This window comes from Notamacropus eugenii, chromosome 2, assembly GCF_028372415.1.
Source record: "Notamacropus eugenii isolate mMacEug1 chromosome 2, mMacEug1.pri_v2, whole genome shotgun sequence".
Lineage (NCBI taxonomy): Eukaryota > Metazoa > Chordata > Mammalia > Diprotodontia > Macropodidae > Notamacropus > Notamacropus eugenii.
This window is the reverse complement of record NC_092873.1, coordinates 22,428,242-22,455,607: the sequence shown is the minus strand read 5'-3', so window position 1 is coordinate 22,455,607 and position 27,366 is coordinate 22,428,242. Positions and strand designations below refer to the sequence as shown.

The window sequence follows — 27,366 nt, the reverse complement described above, 5'->3', positions numbered from 1 at the left end:
CAGGGGTAACTCATATCTTACATGATGGGCAGTTGTTGAGATGTTGTGGCAGTAAGTGCCACCCTGCTGTGTCTTCCCCACTCTCTCTCATGGCCAAGGGGTTCTCTGCTACCATCTATGGGTCTTCAGCTCTTTGCTCCCACCTAGGAAGGCGCAGTGATTAGAAAGCCTCTCTCCGACCTCAAGACACTGTGAGACCATAGCTTGGGAGGCCACTAACAGGAAAGAGCAGAGCCCAACTGGTCCAGGGAGAGCAGCCTGCTGGAAGAAGCAAGATTATTTGGTACCTTCTTATTTCCACTAACTATTCTTGCTACTATTGTGCAAAGCTTAGTTGTTTTTACCTTAGCTGAAGGAGTGCAATTAATGTCCTTTAAATTTTGGCAACTTGAGCAAAACCCCATTTACTCTACTCTACTTACATCTCTAGTATATACAATAATCTCAGTAATTTGAATCCCATCTAAGACAATTCCAAAAGACTCATGATGGAAAATGGCATCCACATCCAGAGAAAGAACTATGGAGTCTGAATACAGATTTGAAGCAGATTTTCTCACTCTCTTTTGTTTTCTGTTTCTTCTTCCTTGTAGTTTTTCCCTTTGGTTTTAATTCTTCTTTACCATGTGACTAATGTGGAAATATGTTTAATATGATGGTACATGTATAGCCTATATCAGATTGCAGGCTGTCCTGGGGAGGGGGAGAAAATGTAAAACTCAAAATCTTATAGAAGTAAATGTTGAAAACTAAAAACAAAATAAAAAATAAGGTGGATTCTAACTGTAAAAATAATAATTTGATTCCTGCTGTCTAAAAATTTTAAATTCAAGATTCAAAGAAGATTTGGAGCAAATTGACCACTAATGGAAGGAAAAAACATCTTTAAAGTGAACTGATACTGTAAACACAATTTTTCAGGGGAATGTTTAAACTATCTTATGGTACAAACTATCTCTGAGTGTTTGATAAATATTTATTTAGATGCAAACAATTGGTGTATTAATTAGAAATATTTTATTTATTGAAGTAGACCTCTTAACACTGACAATATTTTATTGCTCATTTGAATTACTTTGTAGGCTTTAGAGTAACAAAGTTCTATCATTTACAAAATAGTCCAGACTTTTCAAGCATCTAGATGGCTAGATTCTGTAGTGTGGGTTTATTACATGTAAATGCTTTGCCAAAATGAGAAGTCAGTAACAATTACAGTCATCACTTTGTGCCCAGAATTTGGTACAATCAAGCTTAACGTTTAAAATATTTTGTTGCAGAGATGGAAAACCCATGAAAAAAGTTAGTGAAACAAGAGCTAGTCTATTGAAGTTTTACAAATTAGGAAAATCTATTACTCAGAATGTCGATATAGCTATAGAACAAGGATAATAAATTTGTAACAAGGAAAACAAGCCAGACGTAAAGTATCTTCTGAATCATCAAGGAAAGATGAAATTAAAATTTGTATAGTTTATATTTTGTCGTGATCTACTTGTTTGAAAATTGAAAAAAAAGAGCCTCTCTCTGCTATAAACCTTTTAGAACATATAGGTTCTTTTGCTTTTTCCCTAATCATCTTTGGAAATAGACCTAGTGGTTGTTGTCTTTGTTCCTGAAGAGAATCAAAGTGACATCACTATGCTAGAGTTGAGTTTCAGTGTGTCTGATTGTAGAGGATCAGATATGAGCTTGGAATGCTCTACCATAAGTTGGGCACAAATTGTCCCTGTGAACATTTGAGGTGGTTACTCCAAATTTGTGCCTCCTGCATTTTCTGTGAAGTGTCTCAATTCTGCTTTGCCCATAGAGCACAACACCCTTTCTGATGTGGGCACGCCATGCTGAGAAGTCCTGTGCCAGTGTCTCTCATGTTGCACAATCAATTCCAAAGTTCTTGAGACCTTGAGAGTATCCCTGTATAGCTTCTCCTGACCTCCATTTGAGTGCTTGCCCTGTGTAAGTTCTCCATGAAATAGTCTTTTTGGCAAGCATACATTTTGCATTGGAACAACATGGCTAGTCCATCGGAGTTGTCTCTCTGAAGCCTAGTTTGAGTGCTTGGCAGTTCAGCTGGAGCAAGGACCTTAGTGTCTGGTATTTTATCTTGCCAGGTGATCCTCAGAATCTTCCTAAGACAGTTCACATGGAAGCGATTCAGTTTCCTGGCATGGCACTGGTAGACTGTCCATGTTTCACAAGCATATAACAATGAGGTCAGCGCAGTAGCTCTGTAGACCTTCAGTTTGGTAGTCAGTCTAATACCTCTTCTCTCCCAAACTTTTCTTGGGAGACTCCCAAACACTGAGCTAGTTCTGGCAATGTGTGTATCAACATCATTGTCAATGTGTACATCCCTGGAAAGTACATTACCAAGGTAAGTGAACTTATCCATAGCATTCACAACTCCATTTGCTGTAACCAATGATTCCACATATGGATGGTTGGTGGTGGCTGATGGAGCATCTGTTTTCATGGTGTTAATTATTAGGCCAAAATTAGTGCAGGCAGCAAGGAATTGATCCATACTTTGTTGCATCTCAACTTCAGAGGCAGCATTGAGGGCAGAAGCATCTGCAAACGGAAAATCATGTACCAACACTCCTTCCACTTTGGTCTTGGCTTGTAGACTTTTCAAGTTGAAGAATTTACCATCAGTGCAGTAGCTGACCTTGATAGTGGTACTGACCTAGTAGTGGTATTACTGGGTCAAAAGGTATAGGAAGTTTAGTAATTCTTTGGGCATAATTCCAGATTGCTCTCCAAAATGATTGGATCAGTTCACAATTCCACCAACAATGAATTAGTGTCCCAGTTTTTCTACATTCTCTCCAATATTTGTCGCTTTCCCCTTCAATCATTTTAGCCAATCTGATAGACTATTATAAATATCCAAATTAACTATAAAGGGATATGAAGAATGATGGCATCTGCATCCAGAGAAAGAACTGATAAAGAGAAGTAGTCATGGAATAATTTTACATATAACACATAAACATACATACATGCACACACACCTATTTGTGTCTAATGTTAACTGGGTAACTGGCTCTGGGGTGGAAGGGGGAGATAAAAAGATTTACATGATAACCTTATTACATATTTAAAAGAAATAGCAAGTTGTACATAATACAGTTTCATGTGCAGTCATCTTTTGTCTTATACTATGTCATGGAAATGTTTTATTCCATAAATTAAAAATAAATTAAAAAGACAAGAAAGCCACTCTTTGATGAGGGCAGAGTCACTAAGTTTCTTTGTCTCTAAGTTGTAATAGTAATTGGTCATCAAAGATGCCCAAAACAACTCCACGGTGCTGAGGCAGTGAGCAGTATGTGTGATTGTGGCTGATCACACCAATATGAACCTGGAAGACTTTATCACAAGTTGGGCACAAATAATCCATATGGACATTTGGCCTGGAGATGTCCCTAAATTTGTGCATCTCACATTTTTTTTGAGCTTCTGCAATGCTGTTTCACTCCCAGAGCACAGCACCTTTTTTGATGTGGGCACGTCCCACTGCATGGTCTTGTGCCAGTGTCTCCCAGTCACTGCACCTAGTTGAAAACAACCAACCAAAGCCACACAGAATGCTCTAGGATACAATCCATTTTTTTCTTTTTACTACCTGTGTCCTAGACAACTCTCTGACTTCCAGTTTGAAAATTCCTTATAATTTCTTTTTAATGGCTGATAGAAGTCCTATCCTCCCAAGTTACATTTTGGGGTCTGACAACAGAAGCCCCCTGGACTAGGAAGCTCATCGCACACAGCAAACTCCTTCCTCTGGGCCTCAGGCACTCAGGATCTGAAGCCTCCCTCTAGTCATGACTAAGTGTGGCTGATTCTTCCTTAGAAAGGTCTTAGAGGTTATTCTTTTGAGGAGTCTCCATCCCCTGAAACTCAGGTATTTACAACTTTCATCTAATGGGTTTCCCCGTTCTTCTACTCACTCAACCTGCAGAGTAATCTTCCCAAACCACTAAATCTTTTAAAAATTACCATTATCTACTTTATTCAGAAAGTTTAAAGTCTTCAGGTAGTTTTCAACCAAACCAAGTAAGCATGGGTGCCATTTGGTAAAAACAATCTCTTGAAGTGATGACACTGAGGAACGGGGAATACATAGTTAGGGCTCAAAATATCACATGCACAGGTGGAACTTTGGAGAAGTCGTTTTCCACACGGCCATTATCTGTTCTCCAAGAAAGTGACTTCTGAGGTCAAGGGCAGCTTGGTGGAATCGACAGGGCCCCAGGCTAGAAGTCTGTTTTAGTTCTGCCACTAATTAGTTGGTAGCTTTAGGCGAGTCACTTAACAGAGGTAAGGGTCTCAGTTTTCTCATCTGTAAAATGTAACAGTTGTGGTCTCTAAGGTCCCTCCTAGGTCTTGGGTTCAAAAATTCACTAGTGTACACAAGAAGGCAAAAGTAATGTCATCTCTATTAACGTAGAATTTGAGAGATGGAAGGCACCTCGGTAACCAGTCCATGTTTGAAGGAATCCCTTTTCACTCCCCATGCCTGGAATGCATCTTCTCAGTCTCCTGGCTTCCTTCAAGCCCCAGCTAAGATCCCAGCACCTTCTCTAGGCATCTCCCTTGAGGCCAGGTCTTCCTTCTCCTAGAGGTGAGAACCCCCCACTTTATCCCCCTCACAGCCTGTTTGTCCACAGGGATTTGCAGGTTATTTCCCCCATGGGAAAGTGAACTTCTTCAGAATAGGGACTGTCTTCTACTTTTCTTTGCATACTTGTAGCGGAGGGCCTGCGTCCCTACACAGCTCGGTGATGTGATGAAGAAGAAAGACACAGGAGGGGAGAGAAGATAGACCAACTCCATTAATTGATCTGAGGGTCAGGGTATTTATAGACAGAAACTGCAAGTCTGCCTGACAGTCTGCTTGGCTCCTGCCCTAGTGATTTAATCGGTCTTATCTTAAAGACTGTGAGCCTAGAGGGCATCTATTTTACATATCCCTTGTGCCTTTCCGGATGATAATGAGCACAGTCTTATCTTGTCAACTGCACTCCACCCTGGTCCTCAACAATTCCCCCTTTCTTTTGTTGTAACTGGAGATAAGGTACTTGGGTTTGAAAAGTTTACCCATGAGAGAGAAGGCACCTATGAACAGGTGGCCATACAGAGAAACAAAAGGAGAGAGGTAATATATAGATATGAGCCAATGGAACGGGGAAGCAAAGGGATTTGTATTAGCAACATAATCCCAAATCACTTGCAGCTTCCTTGGGGTCAAAGATTTCCCTCGGAGGCTTCATCTATAAATTATGTGTAGTGGTATTATAATGGACGGGAGTAACACAAATAGAAATGAACCTATAATCACATCTTATGAACAATCTTGTTTCAAAAACATCGACTTTGTTTCCCACCACCACAATAGTTTCCCTTAAAGTATCCATTAAATTGTATGTAAGGATAAACCAATTGATAACAGAGGAAGCCAATGCTGCCACAAAGCTTACAATGCCTAAAACAATGCAACTTATACTTCTTTTCTGTCTTACTTTCAACATTAACTGATTAAAAGTTTGATCAGATACAGATACCAGCCTTTACTTTTGATAGGCATTAAAGCAAACCTAGGACACGTAATTACAGATATAATGCTAGTATTAGCTATATGAGAACCAATGCATTCAGTGATAGCACAATTAAAGCATGTTATTTCCCAGTCATAACAGCAAAAATTCTATCTATATCCATTTGTTTCCCAAAAACCTTAGACCCATATGCTACCATAATTACCTCCTCTATCTTCCCTCCCCATTTCACCACCTGTAACCCAAGGCTATCTTGGGTCCATCTACTTTCCTCTCAATCAGTTCCTTCTGCTGCCGTGGTCAGCTGGAGGGTGCCCAGAAGCAGAATGAATGTCTTCATTGTCCTGTCAGTCCGACGACGGGTTCATTGTGGTCTTGGCTTTTTTTCTTTCCTCTTTGCCTCGATCCTTATTTTCTCCAATGTATGGCAGAGGTCGAATGTTTCTTTCCAGTATCCAGATCGTTTCTTCACCATTTCCTGTGGAAATACAAGCATAACCTTGCCCCCACCTTAAGAGTTCAGAGGGTCCATGCCACAAGCCTGCTTTTGTGTCCCTCCAATTCACCTTCACTTTTTTCCAATCAGTGAGGTGTGTTTTGCCTTTTTGAAACTGTTTTTGAGTAGGCGTAAGCCCCTCTCTATCTGGTGTCAGAAAGTTTATGGTATACAACACCATGTCAACTCTTCTCCTTATTCTATTGCCTTCTTCTTCCCCTTTCTTTTGTTTTTGGAGGAGAGATTTTATGTGATGATTGTGACGTCCTACAATGGCTTGACCAGTAGGATTATATGTGTGTGGGATAAAAAGACCCTTAATCAAAATCTTAAATAAATAAGGAGGCTTCTCAATAAGAACAGAAAGAAAAGGATTTATTACAATTCTTGAGAAAGGGACGTCCTCCCACCAGGTTGGGGAACCTGGTGGAGGGAGGCAATTTACAGAAATTGAAGCACAATTTTTATACCCTAACACAGAGAATCCCACCTCCCCACTATCCCACCTCTCCATTGGCTGGGAGGTGGGTTCACAATCTAAGCGCAGAAAAACTAGGCAAACCCCGGGGAATCTTCACCTATTCCAATACAATTACCTCATCTAATATCTAACCTAACTGCCGATGTGGCTTTAGAAAAGAGGGGAGGGGGAGAAGTGGGAACTGGTAGTGTTGATGTGGCAACGGTACAACAAACAAAGGGGAGATTTGAGTAATGTCCAAGTTTCGGCTACAGCCCACAGCACTTTCACAAAGAAAGCTGGTAGCTGGTAAGGGGGGGGGGGAACCAACTGACCATCCACAAGCTCTGGATACCTGAAACTCAGGTATCCAGGGAGAGAGGCCTTATAGAAATTTTACTTAGAAAATCCATTATTCCCCATATTTTTATTATGAAAAGTCTTCACAATCTCCTCATCTCACTCATATGGGATGCCAGTTCTGTGCTATATTCTGTATGACAGACAGAACTTAATAAAGGCTTGACTAGTTTAAGCTGGACCATTATCTGTTTTTATAATTTATGAAATAACTAGAGTTATAAAACACCTAAACAGATGATTGATAACAAATTTTGTTGATTCCCCAGTCAGTGGGGTGGCAATAGTATAACCTGAATATGTGTCTACAGTCATATGAAGGTATTTATTCCTTCCAAATTCTGGGACATGTGTGACATCCATTTGCCATATTTCAAGAGGATTGCATCCTTGAGGATTGATGGATGTATGATGGAGCTGACAAAAACGGAATGCTTGCTCTCTAGTAATATGAAATTGCCTGTAAAGTGTGGAAGTTGACTGATGAAATTGGTTGTAGGAATGCTGTGCTTCTAAAACTGTCAGTGTGAGCAAGCTGTCTGCTTGGCTATTGCCCTCTAAAATACGCCCTGGCAGTTGTGTATGGGATGGGACCCAAGATCTTTTGGGGTAAGGGATGAAGGTCTCAGCTTCTGAAATAGCTTCCTGCTGAGATTGGACATAGAGCTGTCCCTGCCTCGATGGGTCCTATTCAAGGGATACATAGCCTGAGCAATTATCTGGAAGTTGATGGCTTGCACTCTGGAAAAGACAAACCTGGAGGTTAGACAAAGACCAAACAGGCACAAAAGGAATATAAATAAAAGACAATTTCCCTGGCATAACAGGCAAGGAAGGCCAGTCTAGGCCAAGAGCAACAGATTTGAATATGAAAGGCCAGATAAAGTGGGAAGATTCAGGAAGATCTGGCTACAAATTTGAGTATGAAAAGCCAGGTTAAGTGGTAAGATTACCATAGACAAGACAGCTCTCAAGTTGAACACTCTTCCCTAGCATAACTGTATTGTCTTAAACAAAAGAGATTTCAAACTTGAGCCTTACAACTGAACAGATGTGCATCATTGTTTCACAGGCTAGTTTCTCCTCTGATTACATTTACTCTGGAAGAAAAACTTTTAGAAATTAAGTTGTTAATAAGTTCAAACACTAAACTTTTGCTTAGGCCATGGAATGACTACAAATTCAGATTAAAAGAGCAAGATCTTTTCCACTTTATAGATCATTACATATTAAATTATCAATACTGTTGACCTGAAAACTTGGTTAGAGAAAAGGCAACAGGCTAAATGCATACATTTTATGATTTAATTAATCAGTTCCCCATAAAGATAAGTTACATAGCGCTATGGAGCCAGGATCAGAACTGGCTCCCGCAGTACAGAAGGTGACTGTCTTTTACCAAGAGAAAGGAGCTCTCTTAGATAAACACTTTGTAAGTTCGATAAGCCAAGTAACAAAGTAGTGTCAATTGGGTTTTATGATCCCAAGTGTGGGAATCTCCTTTCCGTAGCATGTCTCTGTGACTTAAGATAAGGAGAACATCCCACCATTCTGATGACAGATATCCAGGCCTTTGAAGTTGTGGTATCTTAAGAGTTGACAAAGCTGAAGTTGCAACCCAAGATATCTGTGTTTTTCCTTATCGCTAAGATGCCAGAAGTAGGGTCTGGTAAGGAGATCCCATTTGTCTGCCTGACATCAAAAGGTGTCCTCTAAGTTAAACAAAGGGGACTATTAGGTCCAGGCTCTTCTTAATTCAGACTTTGGCCCTTATTAAAGTCTAAAATTTATATGAAATATTTCAATACATTGTCTTGAAAATGAAAATTTAGTAGGCTTTACAAAGAATTTTTAAAATATTTCTTCTAAAAGTGTTTTCTTTTAAGACAGTTTAAAGTTTGTCCTGATGTTAACAGTCACTAAACTTTTATAAAGAAAATAGTTGAACACCTTTAAAATGATATTTCTTTTTACTTTGAAACAAAAATAAACCTTTAAAATTAAAAGTCAGTAAACTTTTATAAAGAAAATAGTTGAAAACTTAAAATGATAGTTCTCTTTTTACTTTGAAACAAAAATAAACCCTTAAGATTAAAATCCATTAAAGCTTATTTGGTATGAAAACGTCCTTAAGTGATATATGAGTGCCCAAAGTATTACAACAAACCAAATTCTTAATTATCACAGAATTCCTAGATAACACTACATACTTTAGTCAAAAAGGTGCAATATATACTCTCACATTGATAACAGTAAGAGACTGATCACAGAAAAACACTACTGCTTATAAAATCCTTTTAAACAATGGGGACATCTTAGGTTGAGTCTTAAGTAGTTTACTTAGATTGCTGAACATGTTCCAATTTCAGATAAAAATAATATTAGATTTCCCAGGAAGATTACACAAAAAGGACTCACGTGTTTTGTTGGCCACGTACTATTGATCGTAGAAATTTGCTATAGAAAGAGAAGACAGGAGCATGGGACATAGCAAATATGACAGAATAAAACATCCTTGAGTTCATTTAATTCAGATAAAAGTAAATTCTCCAATTATGTAGTATCTGTTTCATAACCAGACTCAGGAATAGTCAGGTGGGAAATATTCCCTTTTAGTGGCTTGTGGTATTTCTCTCAGATTCTGATTGCAAACAACCACACTCAAATTCAAACTCAAAACAAAAATCTTTACGGTCTCAAATGTCTTCCGCCTTAAACAGCAAAATTCACCCATCAGCTCAGAGCCAGGTAGTCATTCCTATTCTCCTGGAGTTACAGTAAACAATAAATGAGCACAATCTCAAAGAACAGTTTCCCCAAAGGTCTATCCTGATCTTGTCAACTGCACTCCACGCTGGCCCTCAATACATACTTAGCATTGTACTGGCCACACAGTAGGCACTAACTAAATGCTCATTGACTTGAGAGACCCCCAAAAGGAGACCACCACCTTCCAAGGGAGCAGATTCCACAGCTGGGGGCTCTGCCTTTGGCTCATCAGAATAAAGTGAAACTTGCCTTCAGGAGGCCCAGTCACTCTGTTGGGAGCAACAAATCCTTGGGTCTTTGAGGGTTCCCACCAGGGATCTCATTAATGAAAAGAGATTCCAAGCCCTCAAGTGAAAGGACAGGGAGGGCCAAGTAGACTAAATGGGGTCCACAGAGGGGGACCTAGGGACTCTCAGTCAAAGTCTAAAAAATGGCTCTTTTGCTCTCCACCTATGCAGTCTCAGTTCCTCTGCAGAGGGGCATCATTAATCAAGCTTCCTCAGGGCCTCACAAGTGAGAATAAAAATGGAAAAAACCAAAAGCAAAGGAGCCTCTCCCCTTCCCTGCAGGAAGGCTTTATCTATTATATGGAGAATGTCTGAGGGGGTAAATAAGTCTATTGATCATAGGCTTTGGGAGACCACAGAGTGGATTCGTTCAGTGTTCTGAGGGATAGAGGTGGACTGGGGGTGAGGGCAAGGGCAGGAAGATGGGGGTAGCAGTGTGGTGGCTCTAGTTTGGCTCTGATTTGGTCTGGACAACTCTCAGGAGATCAAGGTCTCAGGGTCCAGTCCCCTCATTATACAGAAGAATCTCAGTGAGGAAAGTCAGCTCAGAAAAGAGGTTTGTTAGTGGTTGTCTCGGCTTCTGGTCACCATCCCTGGGTACCTTTTCAGAGCAGCATCCCATCCAGCTTTTCTTCTAAGATGTCTGCTGTTAGGTTCATGTTACAGTCCCGAAGTGCCTTTTGAATGGTGGACACATTGGCTTCTTTATTACTTGATTTTTTCCAGAGTAATAGTGACTGGGACAATTGTTCCTTCAGGTCACGAGGATATGCATAAGTAATTCTCTCAATGTCTGTCTGGGATATGCCGAGCTTCCGAGCCAGACTTCTCCAGTCCCGGCCCACATGGTCACACAGAGTATGGAATGCAATTTCCAGTTGGGCTGCAAAATAAAAGAGCCAGATCCATGTGGTGAGGGCTTCAGGAAAGGGAAGTCTATAAAGCCAGTGTTCACCATGTGGTCCCGATGGTTCTCAACATCATTGGACATCCACCGAGGCTCTGCCCTCCATGCATTCCCTCTTCACCTTAACACCTTAGAATCCTTCTCTCCCTTCCTTTTTCTTTCCTTTTTCCCTCCTTTCCTTCCTCCATCTCTCCATTCCTCCCTCTTTTCCTTCCTCCCCCTCCCATTTCCCTCTTTTCCTCTCTCATTCATCCTTCCTCTCTCTCTCCCATCCTTCTCTTCTTTTTCCCTCCCCTCCCTCCTTCCTGCTTTCCATCTCTACTGCCGGCATCATTGTTCTTCCAGTCAGTCTCACTGTTCTTGATTCCTTAGTCTCTCTCTGGCCCCACATACAGTCAGTTGCCAGGTCTTGTTAATTCTATCCAAATATTTCTTCCAGTTGCCCCTTGTCTGGCAGGACAAAGCTTGTTTCTATGTCTTCTCAAGGAGTCACCATTTCTAAGACCCCAAATAATGCCCATATATCTATCTTCTGACCTGGGTGACATCTGTCCTGATCATTTTAGGGATTTTTCTTTCTTGGGCATGTGGGAGAGAGTGCGGCAGATGGTCACTGAGTCTTGGGTCTGGCCATGGGAGATTCCTAAGCATCCACAGGCATGGACACATTCTGCAGGGAGGGAGGGAACCAGATGCCCATGGATCTGGGAACCAGACAAGGACTTAGGATATATAAAATTGTAGAATGTCTAAACTGGTAGAAATCCCCAAACTCAGCTGCCTGATGTCCTCCTTCAGATGAGAGGACTCAGAGAGGAGGGGATTTGAACTAAGAGCTTCTGACTCTACACCCAGAGGTCTTTCCACCTCAGGATGCTGCCTCTTGGAAGTTTGCATCCTGATGCTACAAGGGGTTGGTGCTGCCTGGTTACGTGTTCCCCCTCCTTTTGTCCCCCAAATGCCATGAGGCCAACCCCAAAGTTGGTGGCAGACACCCTACCTTCCACCTTTGGATCCAGTCGCTCCCCAGGACTAGAACTGTTTTCCACACGATTGGACAGCTCTTGTATCAGATCGTCTCTCTTTAGGCTTTTGAGCATAGAGATCAGGAAATCGGTATTGTTCACAGAAAGCAAATTCTGCTGCATCAGGCAGGAGAAGAGTTCAATCCCTTGTTCAATCTCATTTAACTTCCTCTTCCCAATTTTCATTTTGCAAAGGAATTTCATGTCTTCCAGTTCCTTCTTGGACAGGTTGGAGGAGATTTGCTGAAGGCCTACGAGGAACAGGTCTCCTTTCTCCATGGCCCTTGGAGTGAAGGAGTGAGCCAGTAGCTGGAAAAAAGGTTCCCAGAAGTTCAGAGTTGGAAGGGATCTCCAGGCCAAGCCAGACCTTAACAAATGTCTACTCCACAACACTGCCAACTAGTGGTTGTCCTCTCTGCCTGCAGCCCTCCAGCCAGAGGGGGTCCTGGGGCCTTCCAAAGCTGTCCACACCCTTTGAGGATTCTCTGATCATTAGGAAGTGTTTCCTGATGACCAGCCTCAACTGGCCTCTTTGCAACTCCCTCTCCCAGCTTCTGGTTCTGTCTCTGGGGCCCAAGAGAATAAAGCAAAGCCTTTTTTTCAACCCTTTAGATACCAAAGACCAAAATCACATCCCTTTAATCAATGCCATGATATAATCACACTCTCTCAACTCCATGACTGGTCCTTATCAGAGCAATTATGAACCATTTCTTAGTCCCCCAAATCAGTGTCCCCTTCTCCAGCTTCCATTCTCCCGGACCTCTCTGCAGCCTTTGACACTAGTGATCCCTCTCTCCTCTCTCTAGGTTTTAGAGACCCCTACCCCCATTCTTTTCCTCTCTGACTTCTCCTTCTCTGCCCCCTTTGCTGGATCCTCCTCCAGATCACACCCTCTACCTGTACATGTCCCTCAGGGCTCTGTCCTGGGTCCTTTGCTCTTCTCCCGTTACACTCTTACGGTAATCTCATCAGCTCCCATGGATTTAATGCCCTTTATTTCTACATTGATGATTCTCACATCTACTTCTCCTGCCCCAAACTCTCTGTTGACTTCCAGTTTCTCATCTCTGAATGACATTCAGACATCTTGATCTGAATGTCCAGTAGACAACGTAACTCAATATGTCCAAAATGGAACCTATCACCTTTCCCCTCCCCTACCTTCCCCAGAGGGTGCTATCATCTTCTCAGTCCCATCAGGCTTCCCAACATAAGAATCATCCTGGACTCCTCACTCTCTCTCACCTCCCACATCCCAAAAGGTGCAAAGACCCATTAATTTCCCCTCTGTAGCATGTCTCCCATCTGCCCCCTTCTCTGTTCTGACATTGCCCCCACCCTGATGCAGGCCCTCGTTACCTCACACCTAGAAGAGCTGCTAGAGGGGTCTGCCTGCCTCATCTCTCGCCTCTCCATTCAGCTACCAAAGTGATTCTGTAAAGCACAGGTCTGACCATGTCACTCCCCCTCCTCATTAAACTCAAAGGCTCCTACTGCCTCCAGGAGCAGATACAAAACGCTGTTTGCGATTCACAGGTATTTCTAACCTAGCCTCTTCCCCTACCCTTCAGTCTCTTTACATCTTATGCCCTGACATGCTCTTCTTGGCAGTGATACCAGCCTCCTGGCTGTTCCTCGAGCAAGGCCCTGGGGCTCTGGCCATTCTCCCTAGCTGTCCCCCATGCCTGGAATGCGCTACCTCCTCTGCTCTAGTAACTGACCTCCCTGGCTTCCTTTAAGTCCCAGCTAAAACCTCCTCCTTATCAGAAGTTTTCCCCACCCTCCTCATTCCTGTGCCTTCTCTCTTTTAATTATTTTCCATTCATCATGTCCAGAGCTTGCTCTGCCTATATTTATTGAAGGTTGTCTCCCACTTTAGTTTATAAGCTCCAAGAAGGTGGAGACTGTCTTTTAAATTTTTTATTTATTTTTAATTTATGAAATAAAAAGATCATTCCCATAACACAGTATAATAAAAAAATTTCACTTGAAACTACAAATCTGTTATGTACACCTTGCCATTCCTTTTAAATATATAATAAAGTTACCATGTAAATGTCTTTTTATTTCTTCCCTTCTCCCATCCCCCTCCCATGGCTACCATTAAATACAAATATGTATTTATATGTAAAACCACTGATACATACTTCTATTTCTCAGTTCTTTCTCTGGATGCAGATAGTATCTTCCCTCAGAGCTCCTTTGTAGTTAATTTTGGTATTTATAATAGTCAAAATAACTTATTCACTGGTTCTTAAAAACAATACTGATGTTACTGTATACAATGTTCTCTTGGGTCTGCTCATTTTCCTTTTTATTTCATAACTTTGGATTTGACTGTGCAACATGGGAGACACTGGCACAGGACTGCTCAGCATGGCGTGCCCTCATAAGAAAAGGTGCTATGCTCTTTGAGCAAAGCAGAATTGAGACAGAACAAAGTAAATGCAAGATGTGCAAATTTGGATATTCACCCCAAATATTCACAGGGACTATCTGTGCCCAACCTGTGGTAGAGCATCCTGAGCTCATATTCGTCTGATCAGCCACAGTTGGATACACTGAAATTTCACTTTCTCATGGTGATGTCACTTTGGTCCTCTTCGAAGATGAAGGACAACAACCACCACTTCGTGTTCTCTAAAATCATTGATCTCATCATTTTTTACAGCATAATCGTATTCCATCATAATCATATACTACAACTTGTTTGGCCATTCCCCTAATGATGGACAAACCTGCAATTTCCATTTCTTTACTACCACAAAGAGAGTTGCTATAAACACTTTAGAACATATCATTTCTTTTCCTTCTCTCCTAATCATCTTTGGAAATAGACCTAGCTGTATTATAACTTGACTCTGATGTAGGGATGTCATTTTGGTCCTCTCTGAAAATGAAGGACAACAACCAGCAGTGGTATTGCTAGGTCAGAGGACATAGGCAGTTTAATAACGTTTTGGGCATAATTCCAGATTGATTGCTCTCCAGAATGGGTGGATCAGTTTACAACTTCAGCAACAGTGAATCAGTGTCCCAATTTTTTCATATCCCCTCCAACATTTGTTGTTTTCCATTTCAATCATTTTTAGCTAATCTGATAGGTGTAAAATGCTATCTCAAGATTGTTTTAATTTGCATTTCTCTAATCAATAATGAATTAAAACATTTTTTATATGACTATAAATTGTTTTGGTTTCTTCATCAGAAAACTACCTGCTCATATCCTTTGACCATTTTGTCAATTGGGAAATAAATGATTTGTGTTCTTGTAGATTCTGGAGAGTTCACTTACACTTGAGATATGAGACATTTATCGTCTATAAAATTTTTCCCCAATTTTTTGCTTTCCTTCTGATCTTGGCTACTTTTGTTGTATTTGTACAAAACTCTTTTAATTTAATGTAATCAAGATTACCCATTTTACACCTTACTCTGTTCTCTACCTCTTGTTTATTCATAAATTGGTTACCTATCCATAAGTTTGATAAGTAATATGTTCCAGTTCAAATTTTCTTATAATCTCTCTCTATATCTAGATCATGTATCCAGTTTGATCTTAACTTGGTAAATGGTATAAGATATTGGTCTCTGCCCACTTCCTGCCATACTTCCAGTTTTCCCAACAATTTTTTCTATCAAATAATGAATTCTTATCCCCAAATCTTAAGTCTTTACACTTGTCAATACAAGTTTGCTATGTTTATTTCCTGCTGTAAATTGTATGTCTACTCTATTCAATTGGTCAACCTTTCTACTTTTTGGCCAGTAACAGGCAGTTTTGATAATTACTGCTTTATAATATAGTTTAAGATCTTCCTTTACATTTTTCCCCCTTAGTTCTTTTGACATTCCTGACTTTTTGTTCTTTCAAATGAATTTTGTTATTATTTTTCTACTTCAGTAAAATAATTTTTTGGAAATTTAATTGGGATGGCATTGAATATGTAACATAGGTAAAATTGTCATTTTTATTATGTTGGCCCTGCCTACTGAAGAACAAGTAATAATTCTCCAATTATTTACATCTGATTTCATTTTTATAATTTTATTTATACAGTTCCTGGGATTGTTTTGGCAGGTGTACTCTCAGGTATTTTATACTATCTAGAGTTATTTTAAATGAGCTATCTCTTACTATCTCTTCTTTTTTTTTTAATTTTATTTTTATTTTTTAATGTTTAACAATCACTGCCATACAATTGAGATTTTATCCCCCCCCACCTACCCCCCACTACCCCCCTCCCTCCCCGTGACTGCATACAATTCTGTATAGATTCTACATATACTTTCCTACTGAGTATATTTTCACTATAGTCATGCTATGTAGTCAGACTAAAATAAATGAAAGAAATCGTATAACAAATCAGAACATGATACACAAACACATACACATACACAAACATGATCTGCTACATTTTGTGAGTGACTTCCATATTTCTTTCTCTGAGTGTGGAAGGCATTTTGCCTTGAGAACCACCTTTGGGATTTTTTTTTTTTATAAGAAGTTTTTGCGTTATTACAAAAATCCAAGTCTACCAGAAAAAACTCTCACACACTGTGGTTGTTGCTGTGCACAAAGTTCTCCTGGTTCTGCTCCTTTCACTCAGCATCAGGTCATATAAGTCCTTCCAGGCCTCTCTGAATTCTTCTTGTTCATCATTTCTTATGGCACAATAGTACTCCATTACATTCATATACCATAATTTATTCAGCCATTCCCCAATTGATGGACATCCCCTTGACTTCCAGTTTTTGGCAACTATCTTACTATCTCTTCTTGCTGGTTTTGCTTATGGTATGTAAGAATGCTGATGATTTATGTGGACTTACTTTGTATTCTGCTACTTGGCTGAAACTATTGTTTCAACTAACTTTTCAGCTGAGTCTTTGGCATTTTCCAAGCATATCATTATATTGTCTGCAAAAAAGAGACAGTTTTATTACCTCATTTCCTATCCTGATTCAATGACTTTTTCTTCTTTTATTGTTATTGCTAGAATTTCCAATAAAATATTGAAAAATGTTGGTGACAGCTGGCAACCTTGCTTCAACCCTGATCTTACTGGGAAGCCTTCTAGCTTATCCTCATTACAAATAATGCTTGCTGATAGTTTTATATAAATGCTTTATATTAACTTTACGAAAAGTCCATCTATACCTATACTTTTGAGATTTTTTTAATAGAAAGAGTGTTATACTTTTTCTGTATCCATCAACATAATCATATGATCTTTTAAAACTTTTATTATTGTTATAATCAATTATGTTAACAGTTTTCCTTATGTTAAGCCATCCCTGTTTTCCTGGCATAAATCCTATTTGGTCACAAGGTATAATCTTTGTAATATATTGTTGCAATTTTCAAGCTAGCATTTTATTTAGGATTTTGGCATCCTAATGAAATTGATTTATAATTTTCTTTCCCTGTTTTCACTTTTCCTGGTTTAGGTATCAGTATTATATTTGCTTCATAAAAGGAGTTTGGTAGGATTCCTTCTTTGCCTATTATTCCAAATAATTATTGGAATTAGTTGATATTCAAATGTTTGATAGAATTCATCTGTACATCCACCTCGTCCTTTTTTCTTAGAAACCTAATTTGTGGTCTGTTCAATTTCTTTTTATAAAATAGGTCTATTTAGATTTTCTATTTCCTTTTCTGCTAATCTAGGATATTTATATTTTTGCAAATATTCTCTCAATTCACTTAAATTATTAACTTTATTGGCATATAATTTGGCAAAATAATTCCTCATAATTGCTTTAATTTCTTCTTCATTAGTGGCATATTCAGCCTTTTCATTTTTGATACTATTACTTTTATTTTTTTTAAAAATCAAACTAACCAATGATTTTATTGATTTCTTTCATAAAACCAACTCCTAGTTTTATTAATTCAATGGTTTTTTTTTTAACTCAATTATACTAATCTCATCTTTAATTTGCAGGCTTTCCAAGTTAGTGTTTAATTGGGGATTTTTAGTTTGTTCTTTTTCCAGTTTTTTTTAAATTGCATATGCAATTCATTGGTTTGCTCCATTTCTGTTTTATTGATGTAAGCATTTAGAGACATTTTTCCTTCTTATCACTGCTTTTGTTGTATCCCATAGGTTTTGATATGTTGTCTCGTTATTGTTATTCTCCTTAATGATATTACTGATTACTTGTATAATTTGTTTTTTAAAATTAGGTTGCTTAACCTCCAATTAGTTTTTAATCTATGTTTTTATATTAAATATGATTTTTATTATATTGTGATCTTAAAAAGACACTTTTTAATATTTCGGCTTTTAGCTGTAAAATTTTTATGCACTAATATATGGTCAATCTTTGTAAAGGAACTATAAACTGATGAGAAAAAAGATATATTTCTTTCTATTTCCATTCTATTCTCACAGGTTCAGGAACTTTCCCCTCAAAAACTTTCATCTGATGAACAGCAAACAGTTGAGCAGTGGAAGATTGAAGGACCCTTGCTGTTTTGGGATGTCAGGCTTAGCAGTACTGACCAGACACAATCCTGGGCTGTGGTTGTGGGCAAGGAGGAACACACCCTGTGGGGGTGGTACCACAAGGAGCAAGAACATTTTCAGGATAGTTTGGCTGGAGTCCCTAACTCTGGTTTAGGGGAACAGAGAACTGCTGGAGGTTGAGCCCCATGACAGGATTCAGAAAATAAAAATAAGGAGGAGATGAGGCTTTGGGGCAACATTGAGATTAAAACCTGATTATAATAATAAGCTGCTGAAAATACGATAAAGCAAAATAAAAACGAGTAAGTAAAGGAAAAAGAACATGACCACAGATAGCTACTATGATATAAAACAAGATTTGGGTTCATATTCAGAAGAAGATAGTGAGGTAAAAAAAGCTACTCCTACTCCAAAGAATAACATCAAATAACCAAAAAGAGTCCTTGGAAGAACTTAAAAAGGAATTAAAAGATTAAATAAGAGATGTCAAGAAAAAATTAGAAAAAAATAAAAGCAATCCAAGAAATTAGGAAAAGAAAGTTAATCAACTGGAAAAAGATGTCCAGAATCTTAAGGAAGAAAATAATTTCTTGAAAATCAGAATCAGGCAAGAGAAACTGAATGATGTCATAAGACACCAAGAAATAATAAAACTAGAAAAAATAGGAGAGAATCTAAAACATCTCATTAGAAAAACAATTGATCTGGGGAACAGATCAAGGAGACACAATATAAGAATGCTTGGACTACCTGAAAGTTATGATTAAAAAAATAATCTTGATACAATATTACAAGAAATTAATAAGGAAAAATGCCCTGACATTCTAGAACAAGAAGGTAAAGTAGAAATAGAAAAAAAAAAATCTACCATTCACTACCTGAAAGAGATCCCAAGAGGATAACTTACAGGAATGCCATAGCCAAGTTTCAAAATTCCCAGGTTAAGGAAAAATATAGCAAGCAATAAGAAAAAAAATAATTTAAATGATGTGGAGATACAGTCAGGATTTCACAAAACTTAGTTGCTTCTCCACTTAAAAACTATAGGTCTTTGTACTTTATATTTTGAAGAGCAAAAGAGCTGGGCTTGTGACCAAAAATAATTTACCCAACAAAGCTGAGTATAATCCTGAATGAAAAAAAAAAGATATTTGATAAACTGAAAGCCTTTCAGGTATTTGTAACAAAAAGATCAGAACTTAATGGAAAATTTGTTATAAAAGATCCAGAAGAAATAGGAGGAAAATATTAAAGTCTCATTATAAGGGACTCATTAAGGTCAAACGGTTTACTTTTTATGTATGAAAATATTATCAGTATTCTCAAAACTGTCATCATTACAAAGGCAGATTGAAAGAAAGGTTGAGGTCTGATGTACCACATCACATCTATCTGATTGGCTAACATGACAATTCAGGAAAATGATAAATGTTGGAGAAGATGTGGGAAAATTGGAATACTAATTCATTGTTGGTGGAACTGTGAGCTGAACCAACCATTCTGAAAAGCAATTTGAAACTATGCCCAAAGGGCTATAAAAATATGCCATACCCTTTGACCCAGCAATACTGTTTCTAAGACTGTATCTCAAAAATGTATTCCCATAGAAAATGGGAAAAAGACCCACATATACAAAAATATTTATAGCAGCTTTTTTTGTCATGGCCAAGAATTGAAAATTGAGGGGATGCCCATCAATTGGGGAATGGCAGAACAAATTATGATATATGAATGTAATGGAATACTATTATGCTTTTTGAAATGATGAACAAGTGAACTTCAGAAAATCCTAGAAAGACATATCAACTGATGCTGAGTGAAGTGAACAGAACCAGGAGAATATTGTTCACAGAAATAGCCACAGTTTGTGATGATTGATTTTGATAGACTTCTCAGCATGCAAGGACCTAAACCAATTCCAAAGGAATTATGATGGAAAATGCCATCCACATCCTGAGAAAGAACTATGGAGCCAGAATGCAGAATGAAGCTGACTATTTTCTTTTGTTTTATTTTTTTTCTTTTTCATGGTTTCTCTCATTCATTATCATTCTTCTATGCAACATGACTAATGTGAAAATGTTTTTAATAGGAATATATGTGTAGAGCACATATTAGATTGCATGCCATCTTGGAGAGGGAGGTAAGAGGGAGGGAGAGAAAACTTAAAACTTATGGAAGTGAATGTTGAAAACTAAAAATAAATAAACTGAAAACTGGAAAAAAAAAAAAGAAAGGTTGAGGCTGAGTTGTGCATGAAAAAGTGACTCTAAAAGAACAAAATTGGGCAGGAAAAGGTGAAAAGGAGCAATTATCTCATGAAAATAGGACATAAAAGGAGGAACTGATAAAAGGAAGCAGGTAGGGGTGGAGGATTGGTAATGTTGGAATCTTACTGCATTGGAGAGGAAACAATGTGTACAGCTAGAAGGGTGTAGAGAGAGGTCTTCTGGACTAGTAAGGTGAGAAAACTGGGGAACAGGTTTGAAGAGGGACTTTTAGAAGGGTATGTAGATTAAGATTTAGGAGGGTGGGGGCAGAAGATGAGGGAGGGCCTTGGGATGAGTAAAATAAGGCACAGGAGAGTAAGGGGATAAAATAAGGTAACAAGAATAGGGTAAAAAGAGAGACTGAGAAGGACAATAGTGAGTAAGAGTAAGATGGAGGGAAATCCACAAATACCAATTATAACTTTGAGTGTGAATAGGATGAACTCACCCATAAAATGCAAAGGGATAGCAGAGTGGATTAAAAGCCAGAATCCAACAACATGTTGTTTACAAGAAACACATTTAAGAATAAGAGATATATAGAATGAGAGTTAAAGTTGAGGATTGGAATAGAATTTATTATGCTTCAGCAGAGGCAAAAAAAGGCAGGGGTAGTAATTGTGATCCCAGACAAAGTTATGACTAAAATAGATTTAATTAAAAAAGATAAACAGGGTAACTACATTTTGATAAAAGGTACCATAGACAATGAAGCAATATCAATACTGAACCTATATGCAGCAAATACTATAGCATCCAAATTTTTAAAAGAAAAGTTAAATGAATTACAGGTGGAAATAGATAGTGGTACTGTAATAGTGGGGGACTTTAATCTTCCCCTCACAAAACTAGATACATCCAACCAAAAAAACAAATATTAAAGAAGTCAGGGACTATCTTTTGCCTCTTTTTTTCTCCTTAGAGCTTAGCACAGTGCCTGGCATAGAGTAGGCACTTAATAAATGCTTATTGATTGTTTGAGCCAGGTGTTGCAGTGGATAGAATGCTGGACCAGAGTTGAGAAGACCTGAATTCAAATCCAGGCTCAAACTCTTAGTTGTAGGACCATTGACCAGTCACTTAATCACTTTCTGCCTTACTTTCCACAATTGTAAAATGAGGGTAACAATATTTTCTATCTCTCAGGGTTATTGTGAGGATAAAATGATAGATTCTTTGTGAAAGGTTTAAAGCAGTGACTGTCACATAGAAGGCACTAAATAAATATTTGTTTCTGTCCTTCCGTATCTCCTACAGAGCAAGAATGAGATTTCTTTCTCTATCTCAATAGAAGGCATTTACTTTCAATAAGACCCACCCTATTTCCTTAAAATGATAAATAGTATCTATCTAAAACCATCAGCAAGTACGATCTGCAATGTGACTAACCTAGAATTCTTCCCAGTAAGATCAGGGGTAAAACAAAGGTGCCCATTATCACCATTATTATTTAGTATTGTACTAGAAACATTAGCTTAAGCAAAAAGAAATTTGAGGAATTAAACTAAGCAATGAGAAAACAAAGCTATCCCTGACCATAGTAATCTAGCTTTTGACAAACCCAAACTTCTGGGATAAGAACTCCCTAATTGATAAAAACTGCTGGGAAAATTGGAAAACAATATGGCAGAAACTAGGTATAGATTAACATCTTACACTGTTATACCAAGATAAGGTCAAAATGGATACATAAAGGGTGATACCATAATTAGGAGACAAAGGAGTAGCTTACCTATCAGATTTATGGAGAAGGGAAGATTTTTTGATCAAACAAGAGTGAGGGACTATTGTGAAATGTAAAATGGATCATTTTGATTATATTAAGTTTAAAAAGTATTTTCATACTTTTCAAAGTATTTTCAGTTCATGTAAATCCAGGTTTTTCTCAAATCATTCTGCTTAAACTGAAGCAAAGTGAAGTCAACAGAACCAGGAGAACATTGTACACAGTAACAGCAATATTGTATGATTAAGAACTGTGAATGATTCAGATGTTTCCAGCAATCCAATAATCCAAGACAAGGATGAAGCATACCAACAGCCTCCAGAGAGAGAACTGATATTGTTTGGATACAGACTGAAACATGCCATTTTTCACTTTCATTTTTTTAATTTGAATCTTCTTGTAAAAAATGAATAATACAGAAATGTTTTACATGATTGCATGTGTACAACCTTTTTTTGTTTGTTTGTTTGCTTACTATCTCAGGGGAGGGAGGGAAGGATGGAATTTGGAACTAAAAGCTTAAAAAAGTTAAAGAAAAATTGTTTTAACATGTAATTGAGGAAAAATAAAATATATTCAAGAGGGAGAAAAAGCAAAAAAAAAAAGTTTTTCCACAAACAAAACCAGTGCAACTAAGATGAGAAAGAAAGCAGAAAGATGGGAAATAATTTTTACAGCAAGTGTCTCTGATAAAGGACTTGTTTCTCAAATATACAGAGAGCTGAGTTAAATTTATAAGAATACAAATCAGTCCCCAATTGATAAATGGTCAAAGGATATAAACAGGCAGTTTTCAGATGAAGAAATCAAAGCTATCTAAAGTCATATAAAAAAATGCTCTACATCACTATTGATTAGAGAAATGCAAATTCAAACAACTCTGAGGTACCACCTCACACCTATTAGATTGGTTAATATTGGTTAATATGATCGAAATAGAAAATGATAAATGTTGGTAGGGATATAAGAAAATTGGGATACTAATGCATTGTTGGTGGAGTTGTGAACTGACCTAACCATTCTGGAGAACAACTTGTAACTATGGCCAAAGGGCTATAAAACTGTGTATACCTTTTGATCCAGAAATACCACCACAAAAGTATTCATAGTAGTTCTTTTTTGTAGTGGCAAAGAGCTGGAAATTGAGAGAATGCTCATTAACTGTTGTTGAACGAGTTGTGGCATATGAATATAATGAAACACTAATGTTCTATAAGAAATGATAAACTGGTGAATTTCAGAAAAACCTGGAAAGACTTACATGAACTAATGTTGAATGAAGTGAACATTGTACACAGTAACAGTAACATTGGGAGATGATCAACTATAATTGATTGATCTGTTCTCAGTGAAACCCTGACCCAAGACAATTCCAAAAAGATTCATTATGAAAAATGCTGTTCACATCCAGAGAAAGAACTATGGAGTCTGAATGCAGACTGAAGTATACTATTTTCACTCTATTTTTTTTTTTGTGGCTTTTTCCCTTTGCTCTGTTTCTTCTTTCACAACATAACTGATGTGGAAATGTTTATTTGACTGAACATGTATAAATTATACTAGATTGCTTGCCATCTTGGGGAGGGGGGATGGGAGAGAGAAAAAAATTGAAACTCAACTCATAAAAAATGAATGTTGAAAACTGACTTTACATGTAAGAAGGAAGGAAGGGAGGGAGGGAGGGAGGGAGGGAGGAGGGAGGGAGGGAGGGAGGAAGGGCTATTAGGCCAATGATGCCAAGAACCCTCTGAGGTTGACATCCATGAACTGCAGGTAGAGTTCCCATGGAAAAGGCTGGGATATCAACTTGATTTCTGAGGATGACATTTCTCCTTGAGTGGAAAGTATTCCACCCTTTAAGCCTGGCTTAATGCTATCTGCTATCTGCGTGACTCTTGCCTGAAATGACATGAAGTTAGGAAAGCATTATTTGCTATGTCCCTAATTCTCCTTTTATGGCAAATTTCTATAATCATGTCAGATGATCATTATGAACATAGTAATAGATCTTTATCTCAGAGGCTAATATTGGAGCACACCTGAGCTCCTATAACAAGATTCAAGAATAAGATTGAAGTTATTTGGCCTAAAATGTTAGTCCTTTCTATATTCTGAACAACTAAGTAGATGAATATGGGGTGTCGTCACCTGTCTTTTATTAGTTATATATACTTCTGTATAAAATAAGGTCCTTAAATGTTTCAAAATAATATAAGAATAATTGAGTATTGATCCAACAGTTTATGGGACCAGGCTGTATTCTATTAATTATTAAGACTAAATCTGAAGCATCTTCAGTTTTACTTGGAATAAAATATTTTTGGTACAAACAATTTGCTTTGAGGAGAGTAATTTATGGAATAGCTTGTGTTATCAAAATGGGATAATTTGGGTTTATCATCTAATTTGGAATTACCACTTCGGTATTGAGTATGTGCTGAAGTACAAACATGTTTTATTATAAACTACTTATTTGATAGTCACAGTTTTGAAATTGATTACTCAATATATTTTTGTTAAATTCAAATCAACCTGGCAACTTTTAAATGTATTCATTTTTTTATTAGAGCTCATTTTCTTATAAAAAGTGTTCTGGTATTAGTTCCTTAGGAGAATTTCATCCTCCTGAGGGGAGAATGAACAGGTAAAAAGAAAAAACACCTAGATTTTCGTTTTGGTGAAAATTTAATAGTAAGATCATATATGTGTATATATATACACACATTATATATATATATATGTATATATATAAATTGGGTTTAGAATTTTCTGATTTTTCAGTTTGTATTTCAATTTCCTAAATATATCAACATGACAATTTGTTAGCCCACATCACAGAGCAAATACAGGTGAAGTTCCTTCCCTTTTCTGGAACTTGAATCTGAGAATCTGATGGTAGAGTCTATGCCAATTTAATCATATTCATAACTAAAAGTGCTCATTCCACAAATCAGATCCTCCTGGTGTAGAAATTTCTAATTTGCTGTTCTTATCATAACTATAAGGTTTAAATGAACTCTCCCGACCTGTTTGCTTGCTGGGAACTGCCCCCACCAAGCTCGATCAACGTCTGCATCAATGCCTCTCCCCTCCCCGTACTATTGAATGTCATACTGGCTTCTCAGAATCAGAGGTGGGAATGACAAAATTGTTAATACCAAATGATACTTGCCACTCCATGATCTTAGAAATGTCAGAATTTCAGTAACATCTACATTCCTGCTCTTAAAAGTTTCACTGTTTTCTCAATTAAAGGCAATCTCTTCCTCAACTCATGGCGTTGATTTGTTTCAGGACTTGACACTGGATGAAATTTCCTTCCCAAGTTGATTTAATGCTATGCTTGGTCAAGGTATGAAGTTAATTAATGCTAGTTGACTGACTGATTGCTTTTTCCCTGACTAGCCTTTTCCTAGCTTTTTCCCTTAGGAGTCCCCTTCTCCTGGCCCACTTTGAAGGTTAGTTGAGTGCCTTGAGTGCCTCAGCTTGGTGTGTGGGGGTGAACCCAGGATCACGCCTCTTTCCCTTCCCTTCCCTGGCAGCAGACAGCCCCACTCACTCACCTCGACCAGTTGGTGCCAACTCCACAGGGGCCACTTGGAAGGAGAGGTCAAAGGTAAGGCAAAACTGGGGGACTCTGGCCCAGTTTGAAAGACCTTTCTCCAAGGAAGGCCACGGACTTCCTGGTTCCTGGTTCCTGGGCCGACTGGAGGACTTCCTGCTTGGTTTTGGGGCGGAGCCCTCCCACTTGGCGCCAAGATTGGGGTGAGACGACTTGGCTGAAGCCACCAGAGGGCACTCCAAGACCAGGCACGCATGTCCCTCCAACTACCAATGTGAGCTTATTTCTTATACCTGAAGCCCTGCCCAGGCCCATCCTCCTCCTAAGCACTGTGGCCACCTCCCTTTTCCCTCACAGTCCAATCTTCAAACTTCCAGCTTTGGACTGTGGGTCCTGCCTGCATCAGTCTGTGACCAAGCATTGATTAAGTGCTTCCTATATGCCAGGCACCGGGGATACAAGAAAAGACAAAAACTCAGAACCAAAGCCCTGCTTGTCCCCTGCTCATTAATTGTGAACATCCTGTTTCAAGTTTGCCAAGGGATATGATGATCCCAAAATCCCAAGACTTGAGAGTTGGAAAGGATCTTCTAGTTCAGCTCATGGCCCATAGACCCCTCCAGACTATGTCCCTGAGAATGGTCATCCAGTCTAGGCTTAAAGCTCTCCAAGGAGGGTCTCATCCATTCAACCCCAGTCCTATTACCCAATAGGACCTGAGACAGCGCAGCCCATTCTGGGATGGCTCTCATCAGCAGGAAGTTATTTCTGACTCCAGGATTAAATGGGCCTCCATGGTCCTGTCCATCCTTCAAATGCCATCTTTCGTATGAACTGAAATATATTCCTGAGGGCAGGACCTTGCCACACCACTACCAGACTCAAGAATCTTTCATATCTTCTTACTGGCATGTTCTGGTTACAAAAGGGACATAAGAACATTTATTCACCCAATAAGCAATTCTTAAATTATGTTTTATTTTATTTTCCAATTATATATAAAACAGCTTTTAACATTTGTTTTTTTTAATTTTGTGTTTCAAATTCTCTCCCTCCCTTCCTTCTCTTGACCCTCCTTGAGAAGGCAAGCAATTTGATATAGTTTATACATGTGCAATATTTCCATATTGGTCATGTTGTGAAAGAAAACACAGACCACAAAAGTAATAACTCAAGAAAAATAAAGTTTAGATAAGCCTGCTTCAGTCTCACTCCATCAGTGCTTTCTCTGCAGGTGAGTAGCACTTTGTATCATGAGTCCTTCAGGACAGTCTTGGATCATTGGACTGCTGAGAATGGCCAAGTCTTTCATCATCATACATCACAGTACGTCACAGTATGTCACAGTACATATCAACAAGCATTGATCAAGCACCTCTCATAAGGGAACGGCTTGACTCGGCTGGGTATGCAGAGACTCAAAGGATGCGATCATGGGCCCCAAGAAGCAGTATAGGTGTCGCT

At 38.5% G+C, this 27,366-nt stretch overlaps 1 protein-coding gene across 5 annotated transcripts; it reads right to left on the bottom strand.

Moving 5' to 3' along the window:
• Window positions 1-1,000: 1,000 nt before the first annotated feature.
• On the bottom strand, window positions 1,001-26,045 carry FADD (Fas associated via death domain). Of its 5 annotated transcripts, XM_072639409.1 has the most exons (5): window positions 25,904-26,045; window positions 11,841-12,174; window positions 10,535-10,816; window positions 9,296-9,334; window positions 1,001-6,039 (listed from the first exon to the last, which is right to left on the bottom strand). In XM_072639409.1, the coding sequence occupies exons 2-3, from the start codon at window positions 12,142-12,144 to the stop codon at window positions 10,539-10,541; spliced, it is 582 nt and encodes a 193-aa protein (XP_072495510.1). In that variant the 5' UTR covers window positions 12,145-12,174; window positions 25,904-26,045; the 3' UTR covers window positions 1,001-6,039; window positions 9,296-9,334; window positions 10,535-10,538. The 5 variants fall into 5 exon arrangements, with proteins under 5 accessions (XP_072495510.1, XP_072495508.1, XP_072495509.1 ...); XM_072639407.1 differs by adding an exon at window positions 16,702-16,789 and having other exon boundaries at window positions 1,001-10,816; XM_072639408.1 differs by having other exon boundaries at window positions 1,001-9,334.
• Between the last annotated feature and the right edge of the window lie 1,321 nt (window positions 26,046-27,366).

Bases quoted from the DNA above. Each gene is read 5' to 3' on its own strand.
- FADD (XM_072639407.1), bottom strand. From the start codon at position 12,144: ATGGAGAAAGGAGACCTGTTCCTCGTAGGCCTTCAGCAAATCTCCTCC. The intron at 10,817-11,840 runs GTAGGGTGTCTG...TTTATTTTGCAG, and splicing joins ACTGGATCCAAAGGTGGAAG to CCCAACTGGAAATTGCATTC.